The sequence below is a fragment of the Actinia tenebrosa genome, unplaced genomic scaffold (genome assembly GCF_029948245.1).
Source record: "Actinia tenebrosa isolate PJP-AT-01 unplaced genomic scaffold, QUT_ActTen_1.0 PGA_scaffold1__47_contigs__length_23844297, whole genome shotgun sequence".
Lineage (NCBI taxonomy): Eukaryota > Metazoa > Cnidaria > Anthozoa > Actiniaria > Actiniidae > Actinia > Actinia tenebrosa.
The window spans coordinates 13,034,986-13,056,260 of NW_028292578.1; the positions used below are offsets into that span (position 1 = coordinate 13,034,986).

At 43.4% G+C, this 21,275-nt stretch overlaps 1 protein-coding gene and 1 non-coding gene across 2 annotated transcripts in view; both read right to left on the reverse strand.

Annotated features, from left to right (window-relative positions):
• LOC116288656 (MAM and LDL-receptor class A domain-containing protein 1) overlaps positions 1-21,275 on the reverse strand; it is a 28,615-nt gene that overhangs the window by 7,080 nt on the left and 260 nt on the right. The window contains exons 2-6 of the mRNA XM_089033348.1: positions 20,626-20,694; positions 18,566-18,730; positions 18,074-18,191; positions 17,804-17,988; positions 17,120-17,338 (exon numbers count right to left, since the gene is read on the reverse strand). Coding sequence (XP_088889474.1) covers positions 17,120-17,338; positions 17,804-17,988; positions 18,074-18,191; positions 18,566-18,730; positions 20,626-20,694 — 756 coding nt within the window. The remainder of the gene's footprint in view (positions 1-17,119; positions 17,339-17,803; positions 17,989-18,073; positions 18,192-18,565; positions 18,731-20,625; positions 20,695-21,275) is intronic.
• On the reverse strand, positions 18,908-18,981 carry Trnan-guu (transfer RNA asparagine (anticodon GUU)). Its single transcript has one exon. It is a non-coding gene; the product is annotated as a tRNA-Asn (tRNA).

Consider the following 21,275-nt stretch of genomic DNA (forward strand, 5'->3'; position numbering starts at 1 on the left):
GGTAAGACCCGCGTCAAAAATCCACCTACGGAAACAACCCACTCCAAGTGTGGTTGGGGGCAACAGCGCAAATATGTTAGTCTATATATGGAGTGCGAAGATTGTAAGAGAACTTTTAAGAAAGAAGCGGATTTGAAAAAGCATTTGAAAATGAAGACGAAGTGTATGAGCAGTTATGATTGTGGATGTGGTAAGAAGTTTGAGACTAAGGTTAAATTGTTTTGGCATTGTCAGGACTGTGAGTACGACTACGACGACCTAAAAAGTGCTTGGTATTAGGTATAAAATATTTCCTATTATATAGATGGAATCCCAAAGCAACTTCAGCACGGTGTCAATACCCGGTAACGGTGAGATTGACGTTAGACAGTTTTGGCGTCAGTCAGAAAGGAAGGTTAAAAGGACTCTCCGAAAAGGTATAGAAGAATTAGGAGCCCTGAAAGCGAGCATAATGGTAGAAGTAAGTTTGTCAAAAGACGAGGTAATGACGACAGCAATGTTGCGATCAAAGTCGTTAGTGATATTAGAATCCACGAATCTGGATAGGTCACTCAGTGAAGCCTTAGAAGCAATAATGGAGTCGCTGTCTAACTACACGAAAGAAGGATCGGGTTGGACAGTAGAGGAGGTTGAAGGAATAGAGATAAGTATAGCCAGGTACGTACCCATACGAGGGGGGAGTTACGTACCGCTACCAACGTGGGTAGAAAGGAAGAAGGCTATTGTAAACGTGAAGAATGAAGACAATCGATGCTTTATGTGGGCAATCAGGTCTGCACTGTATCCAGCAGAGAAGGATCCCTGTAGGACAAGTAAGTATCCCACAGACGATTTAGAGTGGGATGGTGTGGAATTTCCCATGCAGTTGATAGACATCCCCATATTTGAGGAAATAAACGATCTAGCAATTAACGTTTACGGAGTCAGAGAGCAGACGATAGTACCGTTAGTTCTGTCAAAAAGTAAAGGAGAGCGCGTACATTTATTCTACCACGGCGGACACTACTCATGGGTTAAACACATTAGCAGACTATTCTACAGACATACTAAGCACAAAGGCAAAAAGTACTTCTGCGACTGCTGCTTGCTGTCATTTACATCCTTAAATACCCTAAAGAAACACGATGAGATCTGCCGCGGAGTCGAAGAAGTGGCGCAACGGATCCAGATGCCCACCAACAAAGAGCTTTCATACGCAGACCATCAAAAGCAGATGCAAGTACCTTACGTGATATATGCAGACTTCGAAGCGTTGATAACTAAGGAAGAGCAGAAACGTGGCGCCACGAATAAGGTAGGATTACACGAGATCTGCTCCTTTGGTTACATAGTAGTCAGATCAGATGGTAAAGCAAACCCTCCTGTGATTTACCGAGGTAAGAACGCAGCTAATGAGTTTCTAGAAGCATTGCGAGAAGAGGAGGGGGAGATAAGAGAACAATTAAGACGTCCAAAGAAGATGGAATTTACCAAAGAGAACCAGGAGGCTTTTAACAAGGCAAAAAAATGCCACATTTGCCAACATACGCTTCTTCAGTTTGGAAGACGAGCCAAGAAAGCGTGGGATGAAGATGGAAAGTATCTAGGAGAAGCTCATTTTAAATGCGGGAAGTATGCTAAGAAAGGTGAGAAGCCGGGAAAGCCCTCCACGCACTGCATTCACTGTCACAAAGCATTTGTTGAGGATTTCTATGTGGATAACGTTAGGGATCACTGCCACATCACGGGTAAATACAGAGGAGCGGCTCATTGGAAATGCAATATAAACTTCGAAGTAAATCCAGACATGGAGATTCCGGTGTTCTTTCACAACCTCCGCGGTTACGACTCCCATTTGCTACTACAAGGAACAGACGGCTCCGACGTCAAATGCATACCCAACAACAAAGAGCGCTACATGTCCGTAACTGTGGGTAAGCTAAAGTTCTTAGATTCGCAGCAGTTTATGGCGGACTCCTTAGCAAACCTCGTAAAGTATAACACCAACTTTCCCATTTCCAGTCAATACGGCGCGGAAAGGAAAGGAGTCTACCCATACGAATACATGGACTCCTGGGATCGATTCAAAGAACCCCTACAACCCAAAGATCGCTTCTACAGCACCCTAAACGAGTCTGGTATAAAGGATGAGGAGTACCAGCATGCGTTAGACGTGTGGGAAAAGTACTCCTGTGAGAACATGGGGGACTACCACGACATCTACCTAAGGTCTGACGTAGTGCTGCTCGCAGATGTTTTCCAAAGCTTCAGAAAGATGGCTATGGAATATTACGGATTGGATCCCGCTAATTTCTACACGGCTCCTGGGCTCAGCTGGAGTGCTTTGTTAAAGAAGACAAATGCGCAGTTGGATCTCCTAACGGAGTACGACATGTATCGGTTTATGGAAGACGGTATTCGTGGCGGCGTATGCGGACCCAGCCGACGTTACGCCCGCGCAAACAACCCCTTAGTAGAGCACGACCCAGAGAAACCAACCACATACATTTACTACCTGGATGCGAATAACCTTTATGGTTGGGCAATGTCACAGTACCTACCTGTGAGAGACTTCGAATGGGATCCAGTGAAGCCGATAGACTTCTACATGCAGGTAGGAAAGGAGGAAGACAAGGGTTACGTCTTAGAAGTGGATCTGGAGTACCCAGAGCACCTGCACGACGAACACAATGAGTTCCCCGTAGCACCAGAAGCGATAGAGATACCATTTAAGCAGCTAAGTCCGCTGCAAAAGCAAATGTGCCCTGGTTACAAACCGTACAGGAAACTAACTATGAACCTGATGGATAAGAAGAAGTATGTGGTACACTACCGCAACCTGCAGTTCTACGTGCGACACGGAATGCGCGTAGAGAAGATCCACAGAGTCCTAAAATTCACGCAGGAACCCTGGATGCGCCCCTACATTGACTTTAACACGCAAAAGCGTACCGCAGCGAAAAATGACTTCGAGAAAAACCTCTTCAAACTGATGAACAACAGCGTGTTCGGAAAGACAATGGAGAACATCCGCAAGCGCGTAAGCGTAAAAATAGTCAGCACCAAAGAGGAAGCAGAAGCATACGTGTCACAGCCAGGCTTCGTTAGATACGTAGAAATGCTGAACTTCTACGTGATTCACATGAAAAGGGCAAACCTCTTACTAAACAAGCCCGTTTACACAGGCTTTACGGTGCTGGATCTATCGAAGCTGCTTATGTACGAGTTCTACTACGATAAGCTTAAGCCAAAGTACGGAGACCGCTGTCGCCTCCTGTACACAGACACCGACTCCCTAATTCTAGAAGTGCAAACGGAAGACGTTTACAAAGACTGCCTCCCCGACATAGACGAGTACGACACCAGCGGTTACCCGAAGGAGCACTTCCTTTACTCTGCGAAGAATAAGAAGGTAATTGGGAAGATGAAAGACGAAATGTTAGGAAAACCCATCGTGGAATACGTGGGTCTGAAACCAAAGATGTACAGCGTGCTAAAGTTAGACGGCGTAGAAAAGAAAGCTAAAGGCGTAAAAAAGTACGTGGTTAAGAAGGACATTACGCACGAGTCCTACCTCAACGTATTACGAACACGCAAGGAACAGCGGCATAAGATGAACAGCCTGCGCAGCTATGGTCATCAGATACATAACGTCACGCAGGAGAAGGTGTCACTGTCTGCATTTGACGGTAAGCGATGGATGTGTGATGACGGAGTGCATACGATAGCATTCGGACATCAAACGATAAGCAGTTCTTCTTTGACGAACCCACGCGTGGGACCATCATGAAGATAATACAAGATGGGCTGACCCTTCTTAGCTATCGCACTTCGGATCTGGTAAGTTTCCAAAGACCAATTAGGATCCGTAGCTCTTTTGGATCCTCCTTCTAATTCACCCGGCTCATAGAGATATCGAACCGTGACATTACCTAATTTCTTTTCATGGGGGAAGACCGCCCTCGAACTTCTGATGAAGGACTTGTGTTCCACGTGTTTCTTTTTTATGGCATCCCTGGGTTTCATTCCCGTAGCCCTGGCCGCCTCGTTGTTCGAAGCTGCGACGACCTGGGGGAGCCTCTGAGTCCATTCCCTATTGCGTTTGGAGGGATCTTCCAGCTCTTTCCAATACTGGTATCCAAAGAGACGCTCGGCCAGGGTCTTATTGAATCTTTCGACAATGCTCTGACCCCTGTGGTACTCTGCTTTAGCTCTTCTAATCTTAGTGTCGTGGTCTTTCAGGGTCTTGGTAACCACGCCCATAAACTCCGTCCCCGCATCCACTTGCAGCAGCTTAGGCCATTTCAAGACGCGCTTATAAACCCTACCTAGGGCTTCTGCGACTTCCCCAGAATCCTTGCTGGTTATAGGTTCGGCGTCCTTATATCTGCTTGCGATATCAACTACGGTCAAAGCGTACCTATAGGTCTTCTTTCTCACCTTATCGTGCGGCAAGAAAAGCAAATCCGCCTGATGAACTTCATTAGGGGTATTTACGGTGAAGCTGGGCCTGGGAATGTACTTAGGCACGGGAAGATAAACCTGCCAGAGGGTTTGTTTTTTCAACCAGTTCTTAGCCGTTTCGTCTGATACCCTGGCCGCGGTCGCGAGTTTCTTGATAGCTGACGCTCCTCTCCAATAGCCTTCCGGCCCATAGTAAATCCTTTTAAGTTTGTCCTCTACGCGGCCCATTATATGAATTCCAAAACAAGATTGATCTTACGTCCGTTAAAATCCACCGTCTTTCCGTCCACTTTAATGGTGATGTTTATGCTTTCTACCAAATTAGACAAGTCATAGCTCAAAGAAATGGGAGTGTATTCTACTGGGTCAAATGGATTACCTTGGGGCAGAAACTTGGACATAAGAGAAGACTTTTCTCCATTGTTGTAACTATGGACCAAGTCGCAATAGACTTCATAAGAGGATGCGACTTTCCATTTCACATCATATGTACTGCCGCTATTTATCGTGGTACTAGTAAGGCCCAGGAGTTCTACCAATGAACTGTCCTTTAGATTGGCGCTCCCATTATTTTTCTTGAATGTCATTTCATGGGGCAATCCTGTGGTAAGAGTGTATCCATGCTTCGCTAGCTCCTTAGCCAGTGTTATTGGGGTGTAATGGGAATCTGGTATTTTTGGTTTGGTGCCGGAAGTTCCGATGACAAAGCCATTAATTAAATTATACCAAGAATTATACAAAGAGCAACTAACCAACCGAACCTTACAGGCTTTGATGGGAGGGTTCAAATACGTGGTAAAGTCATTCTTGTCGCTTTCCAAAAAGACGATCATTATATTAGATACGCCAAGGCCACGCCTCCCGCCAGCCCTGCGACTCCTACAAAGACCAATTCATTGTCTTTTTGTTTCTTAGAAGGCTGGTAGTAATTCTTGAACTGAGGCTTTTTCATTCTAAAGTCGGGGTGTGCTTGCGCATAAAGTTTGAAGGCGTAGTCTGTGTTTTCGAAGTTCTTGTCTGCCTGCATTTTGTCTTGGTAGTTCTTATCCAACCAATCCCTGTAAGCTTGTCTTTTTTCATTCCAAGCTGCAACGTCCCTTTGATATTTCTCCAGCGCTAAGTCGTGTCTCTTCCTTTCGGCGGCACCGCTTTTGTCGCCTCTGACTAATCTATCCAAATATTGACCGCCATAATTAGCTCCAGTGAATGCTAAAGCTGCAATGACTCCACCTGCGACTAAGCTAACCATTATACATTAGGTAGGTACTTTTCCTTCCGTAGGTAATCCTTTAGCATGATAGCCCCGCCTACGGCAGCGGTCATCTTAGCAAAGTTAGCGAAGCTCTTGCTTGGGTCTTCAGTAAAGTCTTCTTTGAGCACTTTCTTACCTACCCAACCAATACCCGCAACAATAGAAGTAATGATAGCTGCCTCTTCAACAGTTTTCAACAACGCGGTCGACATTATATTACAAAGCGAGAAGGTTATTCCATTTCAGGGATCTTACTTTTTCTAACCTCCACAGGTGCGTGATATGTTGCGGCCTCCCACTTTACTTTTGGCTTCGTAGCCCGCCATTGTAAGTAGAGGCTGCCTGCTGCTATAGCGACTCCTAACGCGCCAATGACGTACCCAGGATTGATAAAGGATTCCTCTTCTCTTTCCTCCACCTTTTCCTCCTTCTTTGCTTTGTTCTTTTTATTCATCTCCGCGAGCTTCTTTCCGGCAGCGACTCTGCCCGGAGATTTAGCCTTGGTAATCTTGGTATCTTCTACGGGAGCCTTTTCTGGTTGTTCTTCGGTGTCACTCATCTTATATTAAGGGACTTGAAGGACTTGACAAGTAACTTGATGACGACTTGACAATGACTTGGCAATGACTTGACAACGACTTGACTAAGTACTTGAGAATGACTTAAGGACGACTTGACTAAGTACTTGAGGTGACTTGACAACGACTTGACTAAGTACTTGAGAATGACTTAAGGACGACTTGACTAAGTACTTGAGGTGACTTGACAACGACTTGACTAGGTACTTGAGGCGACTTGATCAGGTACCTCAGTAAGTGCTGCCTGGAAGACCTTTTCAACGTCTCTGTTCTTCTTGAAGTCCTTCCAAGATGTTCCGAAGGAACCTAGTACCTCCTTCAAGTCGACGTGCTGAGCTACGTGAAGTGCCACAGAGGCGACTGCCATTAACTTACCGCACTTCAAAGACAACCACCCACAGGTTATCTTAAGTTCTTGGGATATGACATAGTCATCTCTTATGTCCTTCTGTAGTTGCTCCACGTCGTCTATGGGCAGTGCAAGTCCAAGCAATTTAGTGGCAAGTCGGATAGCGGAGTCTGCTACGGCGTCCGTGGTCTTACTTGCAAGGGCAGCCTCGTACCTCTTATGGAACTTCTTAACCTCCTCTTCTGACAGCTTATTAACCTGCTCATGGGTAAGTTCCTTACCTATCATTTCTTTACACTTCCCAGAAGACACAAGAATGTTAAGTTGTTCCTTGAGGTTACTTTCATCTAACTGTGTGGGGACTTCATCTATGAGCTGCTCAATGTCCATATATGTTAACGTCATACGGAAACCTCAAAGAGAAGATCATCTTGGAATGTTGGTGCGTTTTTAAATGCCGCATGTATTCGTGCAGCTGTTCCTTGCTTATCTCACCGCCGTAGTCGCTTAAAATGGTTTCCAGGTCAGACTTGCTCGGAGTATAAAATACTACGAGAGAGCCTATGTTTTCCCTAAAGGGCTTAGAGACGCTGGTAAGCTGCTGGGAAAGCAACCAAACGCTAATGTTGTCATGTCTGCCGCTAAAGGCGAGCTTCACTAATTCGGAGGTGCGCCTTTTTACGTCGTCCCCACAGGCAATGTCATCCAATATGAGGAGCGTCTGTGTATCTTTAGGGAATTGCTTGTGCCAGAACTTCAAATGGCTGGATAACTCGTTAGGATCTAAGATATCTACGAAGAAGTCGTCATCTTTCACTCCTATGCCTTCCCAGGTGCGGTTATTCACGTAGGTGGGACAAAGCAGCACTATGTAGTCAAAGCGGTATCTAAAGGGTCCTAATAGCTGCTCCACGACGAATTGGGTCTTTCCACAGCCGGTGGGTCCTACTATCAGAGCGTTACAAGGCATGTGATCTGGGTTCATATATAGATGGAACCAGTGGAAGCAGTAAGAAGGATTACCGCCGACGCAAAGGATAAAAGAGACACCATAGAAATGCAAAGGGAAGAGATAGACCGGTTAAAAGAGCGCGTACAGGAATTGTACGATGAAATGTGTGGTCTGAAGCGTGCAGAACGGTTTGGCGCGCTTTTGACAATGGCGGGCTGGGCTAAGGAGTCCATTAAGGACTTCATTCGATATCCCCCATAGATATATGGACTGCATTACGTGCGAACTACCTGCTGACTGCATCATCGTTACCCCTCCGACGCCTCGTAAGAAACACAGCTGCTGTCACTGTAATAAGGTATTCTCTGAAGAAGACTTCGTTGGACATTGGTGTCCCGCGGATACTAAAGCACAAAGGACTTTAGACGACGTTCGAGAAGAGTAAGAGGTCGCAAAGAAGATCTTACTAAGCCCCAGCAAGAGGAATTAGCATAGGTCTTTCTTTTTTTATCGTTATTTTGTTAAATGCTGCAAAGAGGTCTCAAGTAAGGGTCTATCTTTTATTGTTATTTTGTTAAATCATCACGATCGAAGAATGGTTAACATGATTATCTTTTTGCTGGTTTCAACAATGAGAAAGAATGATACCTCATCTTTTAATGGGGGCTTAACAAAATAACAATAAAAGATAGATCCTTACTTGAGACCTCTTTGCAGCATTTAACAAAATAACAATAAAAAATAAGGTATATATAATGAAGTGCGTGCAATGTGATAGACCTTTTAGTAGCAAGCAGCGACTGCAATACCATCTTTCCAAGAAAGTCTGTCAGAAGACCGTAAGTACCCTTTGCGGTGACTGCGGTAAGGAACTGTCCACTGTACAGGCCCTACGATATCACCGCGAGAACAGAGTCTGCCTCAAAGACCGTTGTCTCCGTTGCGATGAACCTCACTTCGAGGAGAACTGGCATAAATACCGCTGTCGTCGTTACCACCTCGAAGATGTCGTCTGTGAAACCCACGGAGACTTAGCCGAACGTTGTTGTCCCCACGAAACCTCCCGGGTGCTCACGCGACGTAAGAAGGAAATAGACCAGACCTTCGTATGCTTTGACGACGTTGAGGGCGTGAGATGGGAATACAGGGAACACTGGGACGGCATTTGCAACCGATGTGGCTGTATACGTAGCGGTCAACATATTTGGTGTTGCCTGTACGACGGACCCAAGCCCTTAGACCATTACCTTGCTGTAAGAAAAGCATGGAAAAATGAATAATATATGATGTTACCTTACATCGCAGCGTTCGCAGGAGGAGCCTTAATTTACCATACTAATTACATGACAGAAAAAATGAGGTCCGACATAGCAGACCAATACTTAACCGCCCATGAGGATGACTAATCACATAATGGATTAGCGTCGGTGCGGCGTTCGATGTCAAACTTCCATCGACCATTCACTTTACCATAACTTCTTACGTGTGTGTATTCCTCACCTTGAAGGACATACCGCACGCAGTCAGGTGCCCATAAAGTGCACTCTTCATTGTCATGCATCAAGATTAACCTCAATCGGTTGATATCTTCAAACATGACATAATTTTTTATTTTGTAAGTTTGACCAACGGTCAGATTACGCCAGTGTGTCTGTTCAACTATCATTATATCTATGAAATATTCTTTGGTGAGTCCTTAACGCCTCCTGCGTCTTAAAAGCCTTAACACACCAAGGACAAGGTACACGAATGCCTTCCGCGTAATGGTCGATCTCCCTACATATAAGGTCGTAATCGTTGCACACCATGGTTAGGTAACCATTTGCCTCGTATTGTGTGAGTAACGCCTCTTGTTTTGAGGATAATACGCCGTTACCCTTAGGCGTCTTCAACTCCAGGCATAACCCATTATGTTTTTTATGTGCATTAAGGACTAAGATGTCGGGTTGCCCCGCCTGATACCCTTTCTGCCAACATACTATCCTTTTGCTAGCTGAGTCCTGTAGTTCTCCAAGACGTGGTGCGAGCAGTAGGATAGGGTGGAATCGACGTATGTAGTTTACGACCTTCTTATGCAGGTCAAATTCATTTTCTATTTTGAATACCAACTTGTTAGGACTGTCAAAGCGTTTGTCCATTGCATATTTACCTGTTTTCCTGAGGGTAGGGAGAACTTCCTCTAAGACCCAATCCTGGAATGTCTCTGCCGTTGGCATCTTAGAGCTAAATATCAACTGATACAACCCAGATTCAGTTACGTACAGGGAATTAGGCTGTGAATGAGAGGGGAGGCGATTCACCTCCACTCTAAGTTCGCTAAGCTTTACCTTGTATTTATCGCAAACATGCGCCTTAATTGCATCTTTTGGACGCTCGTAACCCAACGCAGCCGCCACTTCCTTTGCTTTGAAATAAAGTTTATCGCCTTGCACTATGCATTGCAGTTTAGTTTCATTGTTTTCAAATACGCGAAGCATTATATACGTAAGGGATATTTCATTCTTTTTTTTTTTTGGATGAGGGAGCGCAGCGCATCAATACGCAACGCTCTTTAGCTGATTCATTTCTACGCTCAGTTGCGCGTCTGAGACTACGAAGATATACGCGTTGATCTTAGTAGTGTCGCTGGCATGTTTGGTGCGCTTGATCTCCAACGTAATACCGTCCTGGGTATTTACCAGCCGCAATCCCTGACCATGTAGGTCTTCGTCGTTTGTCGTGCGCATGTCGATCCACAGCGCGTACTTATCCTTAAAGAATTCCTTTGGACTAATTTGATCGCCAAACTTACGCGCGACTTCCCGGTACATGTCCTCAGGCTTTATCCCTTGTGAGTAAACCTTATTAGGTACTCCGTTAATGCTAACGCCTACGTTAGTGATGTTAGGATTAAAGAATGCCTCAGAGTCACGCAATCCTGCCGTGTATGTCTTTGCGAACAGCAACATTATCCCTGTAAGGCTGCGTCTGGGTAGGTTAATGCTTTGGTTGATGACCTCTTTGACGTTGTTCGTGAAGCTAAAGGTCTTGTACATCACGACGTGATCGTAAAGGAAAGCCTTCCCAGCGCTGTATTCCATGCCAGCGCTACGAGCCAGCTCTTCGCTGTGTACCGTCTCGTACTGCAGCTCCAAGTTCTTGATGAAATAAGGATCCACAGCTGATGAACTTACATCTTTTCCTTGCAGGACGTTCGTAGTATCTGCTAGGGTCACTTCGAACTGCAGTTCGCTTAGCTGCCTTGGGTAGTATGCACCGTGGTTCGTGATAATTTCGAAATCTAATGGAACGACATATTTAGTACCATAAGCAGTCTTTATTTCGTCTTCTCCTGAGGCGCCAGAGGTTGCGCTTCTTACTTTGCGTATGGCTGCGCTTGCTATTCCCTGCTCTATCCTTTGCGCGCGGTCAAATGCAGTCAACCATAAGTCTTTGTACGTGGTATACAAATCATACCTGTTTAAGTCCAGCAAGGATTCCCCGGCGAACTTTACGCGTATTTTGGAAACAAGGTTTCTACCTGCATTATTGACGACGTAACGCGCGTCTGCGGTATCTGGCTGTATTGCTAGGTTAAACCTTAGCGCCAGGGTACCAGGAACCAATACTAGGTTATCCGTTAGGCGGGGTACGCCTACATACAGCGTCTCACCTGGCTTAGCGCTAGAAGGCGTGAATGTAACCCGGTGAAAGGTGCGTTCTGCTTTCAGTCCGCCAACCTGCTTAGGTAATACGTTGGGGTTTAACTTTGAGCTTATCATATATAATGGAAGTAGAAGGTGATTTTGATCCCCTTACCGAAGAAGGTCAAGTCGACATTAACGACGAAGAATACGACGCATGGACTAAAGGCGCGGAAACCGACCCCCTAATCTACGACATGGCCCTAGAAAACACGTACGGCAGTAGGTGGAAAAGCTTCAAGACCTCCTTGAATCGCATGTGGCACGAAAAGAACCCGGGTAAGTCCGCCCCCGAGTACATAGAACTTCGAAACATGGGTGAGCAGGGAGCAACCGCGCGGGAAACCGTAGAGTGGGCAACGCAAGAGCTAACGCAGCGCTATTCCCACTTCGAGGCCGACGACGTAAGGCTCACAGAACGCGGAAACAAAGTCCTCATAAGCGTCCAAGACTTGAGATTTCCTGACAAAGACCGCTGGACGAAACCGCAACCCCTTTTCGACGACAATGGTGAAGTTAGGGGTGACGTGGCAAGATTAAAAGGCTTTCAACTAGCTACCCGAAGCGCGTTAGAAAGGTTGGCAGCCTTGAATGAAAAGGTTGCGTTAGAAAAACGCGTCGAGGAACTGCAAGAAACGTTGGAAGAAAGGGAGGCAGATTACATGAGGCAAAACCGACTACTTCTCGATGCTCAAAAGAGAGAAGTTGATGACAAAACTCAAAGAATAATAGAAATTAGAGGACAAAGAGACAATGCCCTACGCGATAGAGACCAAGCCCAAAGGGCTTTCGACCTCACCTTACAGGAGTTAGACCTGACAAAAGAGGAAGCTAAAAACTTGCATATCACCATATCCGGCTCTTTGGAGGAACGGCGGCAGTTGGTTGCCGAAATCAACACTAAAGAGGAGCAAATCCGGCAAAGAGATCAGGCTATCGAAGACCTGGAGGGGCAAATAGAGCGGCAGCAAGAAGTAATCGAGGACCAAACTCGTACCGAGGAAGAAAGGGAAGCAGCTCAAAAGGAAGTGGAGGCCCTTGAAATACGCCTTGCGGAATTGCGGGCTCAAAAGGAAAACCTGGAAAAAGAGCTGGGGCTTACCACCAAGGAAAAGGTAAAAAGAGCCCTTTTGAAGTATGGCGTTCCGCTGGCGTTTGCGGTCGCTATTAGCACCGTAGTAGGAGTTATCCTATCCGCGCTTAAGGCTACAGGCGCGGGCGTAAAGAAATTAGGCAATGGACTAACGGACTTGGGAAAAAAGATGGCAGCCGGCTTGCCTGGGCTGCTGGGTTCGGTTGTTTCCTTGGCACTTAGGGCTGGCGGAGAACTGTTGAAGTTCGTGGGCAACAACACTTGGATCTTGGTCGTCGCTATTGGAGTGGTACTCCTGAAGAAGATGAGGGGTTGATCTTATCCTTGTGTATTACTGGTGGCTTATCGTCGTCAGGCGCCCGAGGTGTTCTCGACTGGGGATAAGTAAAGATAGTATTCGCACCGCCTTGATAATGCGGAACTAGCGGTATGGCGGTCATAGTGCTAATGGTCTTATGATTCCAAGTGGCATCATCGGTAGGTTGAGATGTACCGGCAGCATTTATTAGCACGATGCCTCGTTTTACTACGGTCGCACCTCCATCACTGGGACGAATTTGCAGCTTCGCATATTGGCAGCTAGCTATCATGTGAAAAGACACTGGAGTTATATCTTCTGGGCTTCTCGGATATGGTTCACATGAAAAATGGGTTGAATGCCTAGCATTATTTTTTGTCCTGTAAGGCAACAACGGATGGTTAGCCTCATCAACAAGCCTAAACCCGGCATTGCATGACCACCCCGCAGTAATGCTAATAGTGCACATGATCAATCCTAATCCCCCAACCTCCACCCACAATCCGGTGTCATGCCATTCGTCGTTTACGTAGTCCTTCTCCTCCAAATAATAAAGAAACCAATCTTCCTTTGCGTGCGGATTCATATATTTAAAGACTAACCACCGTAAGAGTGCTAATGGTGGCGTGATTATAAGGTTGATCTCTTTGATCCTCTATGCTATTTACCGTAACCTTTCCCGTATCGTCTACTCTTATTTGCAGCTTTACCTTCCCATGGCAATCGGCGACCATGTGGAAAGTCCAAACCGATAGGTTCTCAGCGCTGCCGGGGTTGGGCTCTACGGAGAAATGCGCAGGCTCCCTGTTGTTTGTCTTCGCGCGCATAGGCTGCAGTATACCGTTGTCATCCAAGAACCTAAATCCCACGTTGGCATGGCTGCTCGTGCCAATGCAAATACTACAAAGGATCAATTTCTTACCTGAATAATTCAAATTCACGGACATGCCCGTGACATCAACCCAAGATGCCTGGGTGTATTTTTTCTCGCCTGTGTAAGTCGTATAAACACAATCTACTCCAGTTACGTAGGGGTTGTTCATCGCCATATATAATAGCTCAGACCAATGCTTGCGGTGGCTAAGCCGGCTTTTAGTAAGTTATGGTCATATTCCTCAGGTATCGCAGGTAGGACCTTCTTTGATGGTTTCTTAACTGTGGGTAGCTTCGTTTCGTGTGACTTTTTTGGCTTCTCTACGAAGTGAGGAATGTTCCTAAGAGTGTCAGAGTTCACGTCGTTCACCCCAAGCTTCATATCCTTAGTAGCTCGCTGCAGTTTGTTGTTGTATCCTACTACAGAACCAGTATTTATAGATAAATTACTAGGCATTAACCAACAACTCGGGGCTACTGCATAGTCCAACCTCGCCTTAGAATTTTGTATGGCTAGTTGGTAACGCTGTACGCCCTTGCTAATGTCGCCCTCCAAGATTGAACTTTCGAATAAGATCAAGGCTTCGGCTCGCGTTTCTTCTGCGGCGCCAGTATTTCCGATTATGCTGGATCGGGTGTTTACCTGAGCTCCAAGGATAGAATACACGTAAGCTTCTATGCTGCGGTTTAAACGGGCAAGGCCGGCTTTGGTTAGTCCTTTACCTTCTGGGGGTATGAAATTAAGATATTGCTTTGTTTGCTCGTCGTTGGTAATTTTGATAATCAGTGGATTAGCCCCTGCATACTTACCGCCCTCGTCTTTGAACAAAGGTCCGTCTCTAACTTCCTTAGTGGTCTTAGCGTTTGGTTCAAAGAAGGTGCTACTGTCGTGAGTTTCTTTGTGATACCCAGTGTTCCATCGTAGATTCAACGCATGAACTTCCTTATCACTTAGCTCGTGTCCACCAATCCCCCAATAAGCCCAAATATGCCCCAGACCATTGTTAGCGCCGGCAGTGCATCGGAAATCCTTCCCTACAACGTCAAACTCCTTACAAAGTCTGTCATAAGCCGGCACGCTGTATTTATTATCTCTTGGATAAAACGTGGCATCTCCCGGCAGCGCAATAACGCCCATCTCATGCAGTATTCTTCTAACCGTGAAGTGAAAATGAAACATAAATATTGAATTCTTCATCAAGCTTGCGCTTACACCACAGCCGCTAGTGGCACACCAAACTGCAAAGTTTAGTTGCTGCGGCCAATAACGCATGTTAGGACCACTTAACCATTCATGAGATTCCTTAGCGGTGGTATGAATAATGGGTACGTCTTTGAAGATATCCCGCACCTTTAACGGAAAGGAATGCTTGTTAGAAATCCGCATGTTCAGCGTTAGGTCCAAGCTTGGGTGTTTATCAAATGACATCGCGGGTATTGGATAAGTACTGGTACCAAGCAATAATTCCTTTGACCAACTGGGTTCAACATGCGTTGGCGCTGGCGTTGGCTTATGCATTGGCGAATGCTTCAGTTGATCGTCTATTTGATTAACCAGCGTAGGCTTCAAATCCTCGTTGCTGTACATCCTAGAGCCGTTATAGTAAATACCATCGGGTCTTCTTTCGAACTTACTGGGGTCTGCATGTGGAAACATCTTCCTAAATGCTCTCCAATTCCAGTAATCCCGGTTGTCGTGATGTGGCTGCTCCTCAATATCATTCCCAAAAGCGTCGTACATTAGTATATATAATGGATGTTATACCATCAGCGCCTCCACTTTATCCTGAACTTCCTAAGGAACCTAACGAATTAAACGCTGAAAACTTTCGTCTGAATAAAGCGAACTTAATCCTGGCTTACTTGGAAGGGCAGACAAAACACTATGAAAAAGTTAGAAAAAAGTACGTCAGAGCCCGGAGTACGCTACATAAGATTTCGATAACTTCAGGGTCCATATCTGTTGTGTTAACGGGCTCCGGCGTTGCTACTTCGCTTACTGGACCCGGAATAGTCGTTGGCGTTCCTTTGGCCAGCGTTGGGGCAGCCTGTGGTATTATTTCGGCTGTTGCTACGGGCATTATGAAACAGTTGTCAAGCAAAATATCAAAACACGACACGACAATAGCTCTGTCAAGGGCTAAAGTAAATACGATCACTGACCTTGTCTCAAAGGCTTTGCGTGACAGAAAGATAGACGACGTAGAATTCTCGCTTATCTTAGCCGAAGAGGAAAAGTACGAGAAATTAAAGACTGACATAAGGAATAAAAAAACAGTCGTAAGAGATCTTTCCGAGGAATCTCGCAAAAAGATCTATCAAGAAGCGAAAGAAGAGCTTCAAAGAAAGCTTGCTCAGTAAACATCTGCTTCGAAAAGAGCGTGACGGGATTCTATTTACATATCGAACGTCAGTCTAGAAATTATGCAGATTAAATATAATAATTTTCACATACATAAGCGTCCAGATGTGTCTGGCGTTCGCTCGTGATCGTGGGACTTTGGAGCTGGGGAGGCCTAAAGTCCCGAGTTCGAGCCTCGCTGTAGACGCATTTGGACCGGTTGCTGTGAGTGAAAAAAAAAAGCCTCCCCACACTCACAGCAACCGTGGGGGGAGGGGTAGAAAGTGCGATTCAACCCCGCGATGGGGGGTTTCGTGAGGAAAAGTTGGAAAAGTCAGGGGGTGTCTCGGGACGCTGTCCGGAGTTCACCCTCTGGTGGGTCGTAAGAAAGATATATGTGTACGTACTAGAGGGCCTCTGGCGCGGGATGAAATAAGCCCCGTAAGCCCAAAATGCAAAAAACCCCACTGGGGATAGCTTGGTGTTCTGCGCGATGCATTCCCCAGTGGGGTTTCTGGCAAAATAAACGCCAGTTTTGCATTTTTATTTTCTCGGAATCCATCCTAACAGGGGGTGGTTGGGGTCTATTTTGTAAAATATTTCGTAAATTACATCAGGATAATAAGGAATATCCTTATTCAGCCGACAAAACATCCACTCGGCTTTTGTCATATCAGAAACCTCGGGAATAGACTTACCGGTAATTTCAGACAAAAGATAGGGAATAGCTTTGTAATATTTCCCTAGCTTTAATTTTTTCAACGTTTTCCGTAGACTTTGTGGGGTTGGCTCTTCTAAATGGTCTATGATTTTCTTCCTTACTTCGTTGTCTAAATATATCGGATGTAAACCTTGGATATGACTCATCCAGTCTCGGAAGTATTTTATTCTTTTGTATGGGGTCTTCTTACGACCTCCATTGGCGTAATATTGCTCTTTGGTAGCATTTGGTACGGCATTACGAATATTCTTACCACATTCGTAACACTGTGCTGACGTGTCGTCTTCTATTTGCATTTTCTTGTCACAACAAATATACTTATTTGGTTTAGTAGGTACAAACTTGGGTTTCAAGCACTTTACACAGAAATCATAAACAAACTCTTTACAATCTTCGCACTCCATATATAGACTAACATATTTGCGCTGTTGCCCCCAACCACACTTGGAGTGGGTTGTTTCCGTAGGTGGATTTTTGACGCGGGTCTTACCCCGTGTTGAGATTGCGCTGGAACCCCCATTCCCTATACTACTTACCTGAGCAATCATACAGTGCATTGACCTCGAAGATATCAGTTTTTGAAAACCCATTTCTTTGTCCCAGCTGCTGGTTTGGATTGCTGATGCCCTCTATTGTGGGTTTGCCGTTCGAGGAAAATGAGTATTTCCCATAATGCATGATGCTGCCTAAGTCATACGTCGCTTTCAGTCTGTCAATCCTTCCATGGTTATATTTGTTGAAATTATGCTCCTTTCCTATAATAATCAGGATAAAAAGATCATGTAAAGTCAAACGATTCTACTAAAACCACTTGTTTCTAATTCAGTACCAGATCTTAAAGCTACCCATAATACTCGACAAAAACAAGAAAAAAGTAACAAAACAAACAAGGAAACAAACCAACCCACTAACCAACCAACCAAATCAACAACCAACCCACCCACCAACTAATCCACCAACCAATCTACCCATGCACCAATCCACCCATCCATTAATCAGTGACTAATCCATCTACCCACTAAACAAACAAACTAAACAAGCGAAAACGGAATTCAGAAACGAGTCTTAACAGAATTCAGGTTTACTTGGTACGAACAAAACCTATTGAGAGTGACGAACAACAAATGCGTCATTTTTGCTGTCTCAAGAAAGTATGCTATACCACATTGGCTAGATTATCAATAATGTATCACTTTGGCGCGATAAACGTTCTTACTGACCTGGTTTAATGTTTTCCCACATGATTCTCACGTATTGATCTCTGTCAGGTCTGGACTGTTCGTGCCAGAAGCCCAGTGCGTGAAGTAGTTCGTGCATAATTATCCCTTTGTAAGCGCAGCCTTGGCCAATTGAGACATCTTGTCCCCCACTTCTCCAGTACCTTTTACCGACGCTTGAATAACACCTGATCAAAGGCAAAGGCTAATCAGAATCTTGAACTTTGATATTAGTGTACACTAAAAAGACTGTATACCAGCTATTTCTCTTACCCGGATTTCTTAACAAAATTGATCCAATTTTTTTCACTTGTGCGAGGGACAAATTTGACACAAGTATGCTTGTGGAATTCTTCAATGGCTTCCTGAATTACTGGTCCATCGTCATTTGCTGAGCGATAATCATTAAACATTATTAATACAACATGCATTGATTATTTGCATTTATTATTAATCATCCACCTTGCACCATTAAAAATTGTTTTTTTGAGCCACGCAAAAAAAGCAAGCAAGGAAGATATAGATAGATTTGAATAGATGAATAAATAAATGAACGATCGATCTATTGATAGAACGAATGAACAGAGAAAAAAAGAAGGAAAAAAAAGGAATGAACGAACAAACAAACTGGCGAGCGAACAAACGCGCGGACAAAAAACAAATTTCAGAGATAGCATAATTTTAGATTTAGGCGCAATTCATTCAGCAGATGGATTGACCGAACGCGGAATTTAGCTTTATGGCGTCACGTTTTTGGTAACTTACGACTTCTCAAGGTCTGGTCAATGACATAAGGAACAACTTTGGATTCCCAAACATATTTTCGATCTCTTTGAGCGTTTCTCTTTTCGTTTCCTTCTTGTGGTCCATCAACATCTTTGTTCTTCTCACCCAGGATTATATCACCTTCAAATAGGATCTTATCCACCTCTGAAAAACAGAATGAAAGGCTTAAGATGGTTTCTTTCCAGCAACACTTATCCTACAGATTTAAAATTAACTTCAAAAGGCAAAATGAATCGTCTCCGATAAAAAGCATTTTACTGTATATTAGATATCTGTGTTTAACTAATAATCACTAATGTTATCTGATATAGCAAAATGAATCGTCCCTGGGTGGGCTCGAACCACCAACCTTTCGGTTAACAGCCGAACGCGCTAACCGATTGCGCCACAGAGACATCATGGATGATAACATTCGGCTTCGCTTTGTGAAACATCGCTTTGTGAATCATCGTCTCGGGACCACAAAACACACTGTTTCCCTCGGTCCCAGTCAATAAGTGTTACGTTAATTAGTTTAATCCCCAATTCTTTTTTTAAAGTGCTACTGCGACGAAAATCGCTCAAACTTGGATTCAGCTGAAACTTCCTAAGAATACTCTTTAAAGGTCCAATAATCACTGTATGAAGTGTTTTCTCGATATTCAGGACGAAAGTATGATATTTTTACGATTATTTTTTGGAGTCTGTGACGTCATACACTCAACATCGAACATCGCTGCATACATTTCTTTGTAGTTTATGATCAAAATATCAGTAGTAAAGGGAGAAAGAAATACCCAAACACCCCAAAATATAAATTATAGTCACAAGTAATGTGAAATAAGCACATTAGCCACCCTTTGGGCTTCATAGGAATAAAATAAATTAAGGATTTATATACAAAGAAATATATGTAGCAATGTTTGATGTTGAGTGTATGACGTCACAGACTCCAAAAAATAATCGTAAAAATATCATACTTTCGTCCTGAATATCGAGAAAACACTTCATACAGTGATTATTGGACCTTTAAAGAGTATTCTTAGGAGATTTCAGCTGAATCCAAGTTTGAGCGATTTTCGTCGTAGTAGCACTTTAAGAAAGAAGTTTTGCATTAATGGGTCACTTTTTACATTAAGAACATTAAGAGATGGTTTAAGTTTCCTAATAAAAAGCATTTCAAAGACAAGACAATTAAATTTACTGTCACATTTCCTTAGGACACGAAATTGTTCACGTTATGTAAACGTCGAAACGTCGTCTTTTCACACAAATGTTTTTAAAATATAGTTATTTTAATCGCTGTATTTCCTAGTTAAATGTTTTACAAAGTCGCTACTTATACACATTATCGTATTCTAAAGGTACAAATAGTTGCTAATTTTAGTTCTTTCTTTTTTTTATATATATAAATACGGTATTAATTAATAATTTAATTAGTAAAACGTTAATAAACATTGGAGATGAGGAGGCGAGGAAATAAAAGGTAGAACTTCAAGAAACGGCTTGACTTTTTGCCATGTACTCCAACAAACTTGAGTAAAATGGGATCTAATGAGACTCTATTTATAATAATGATAAAGGAAAGCGGTTTGCTTTATTTGTTTGGTTTAGGTTTTCTTGTTTTGCTGTTTTGCTATTGTTTATATTGTTCAAATAAATCCCTTCAATCCCCTTATTACATCTCCTTAGTTAAGACTTTTTGCTGTTAGACCAGTATGGGGCATTTAGAGTGGTTTTTATAAACCCTACTTCACTCGAGATCTTTTGTTTTCTATTGTGTTTTTCTGACTACTACACTACTTTAATTAGTGCACTTTGTTTTACGGGTTAATAAAAACCGCTCTAAGGCGTCTCCTGCCGGAATTTACTTATTATTTACAAATAAATAAATAAATAACATCTGCTCTATCAAGGAGAAGTGCACTCAGCTTAGTAATATATAGAATCTTATCCGGGCAACATTCAAAATCAGCCAGCTTGACAAAAAATATTTTATGAATACTGCAGTCTACTAAATTAAGTGCCTTTAAAGGTTTAATAAAGTAGCAGCTACGTACTTTCATTTACACTTTCAATTATTTCTGCAACATCTTTTTGAGAATCGTCGTTTTCTGACAGGTTTTTCTCTGTGAAGTAAAGTAATATAAATATAATAAGGTAAAAAATAAAATAAGATACTAAATGATAGTCCAGCCCAGTTCTTTCTTAAGGCAAAGAACGTTCACGAAAAAAGAAAGTTGACTGAAAAGCCCTATTGGGGAACAGACAAAAGGCTAGGCCAGAAACAAAAGGAAACCGAATGTACTAAAATAAAAAAAGAAATTTAAAAAAATCGAAAAACGTTTTGTGTAAATTAGAATGGGGAACAATTATTATGCCTAGAAACTGAAAGAAACGTTTCTTATCATACAATTATCCATAAAATACCTATATATTACTCATTTTCGAAAAACTGATATTTTCACATGTGAAAATAACATGTTATTTTCACATGTGAAAATATCGTTACCATGTGTATTTAAGCTATTAGTTTATGAATAAAAACTTTTTATAACAATAAAAAGCTTATTAAGTTGATTTTATGGATAATTATATAATAAACAGAATATTACATGGGCGATTGGAGATACGAAATTTATCTTCTCGTGTTGAAAATCTCCGCAGTCGTTCGCTGCGCTCACTCGTGAGAAATCTTTTCAACACTCGA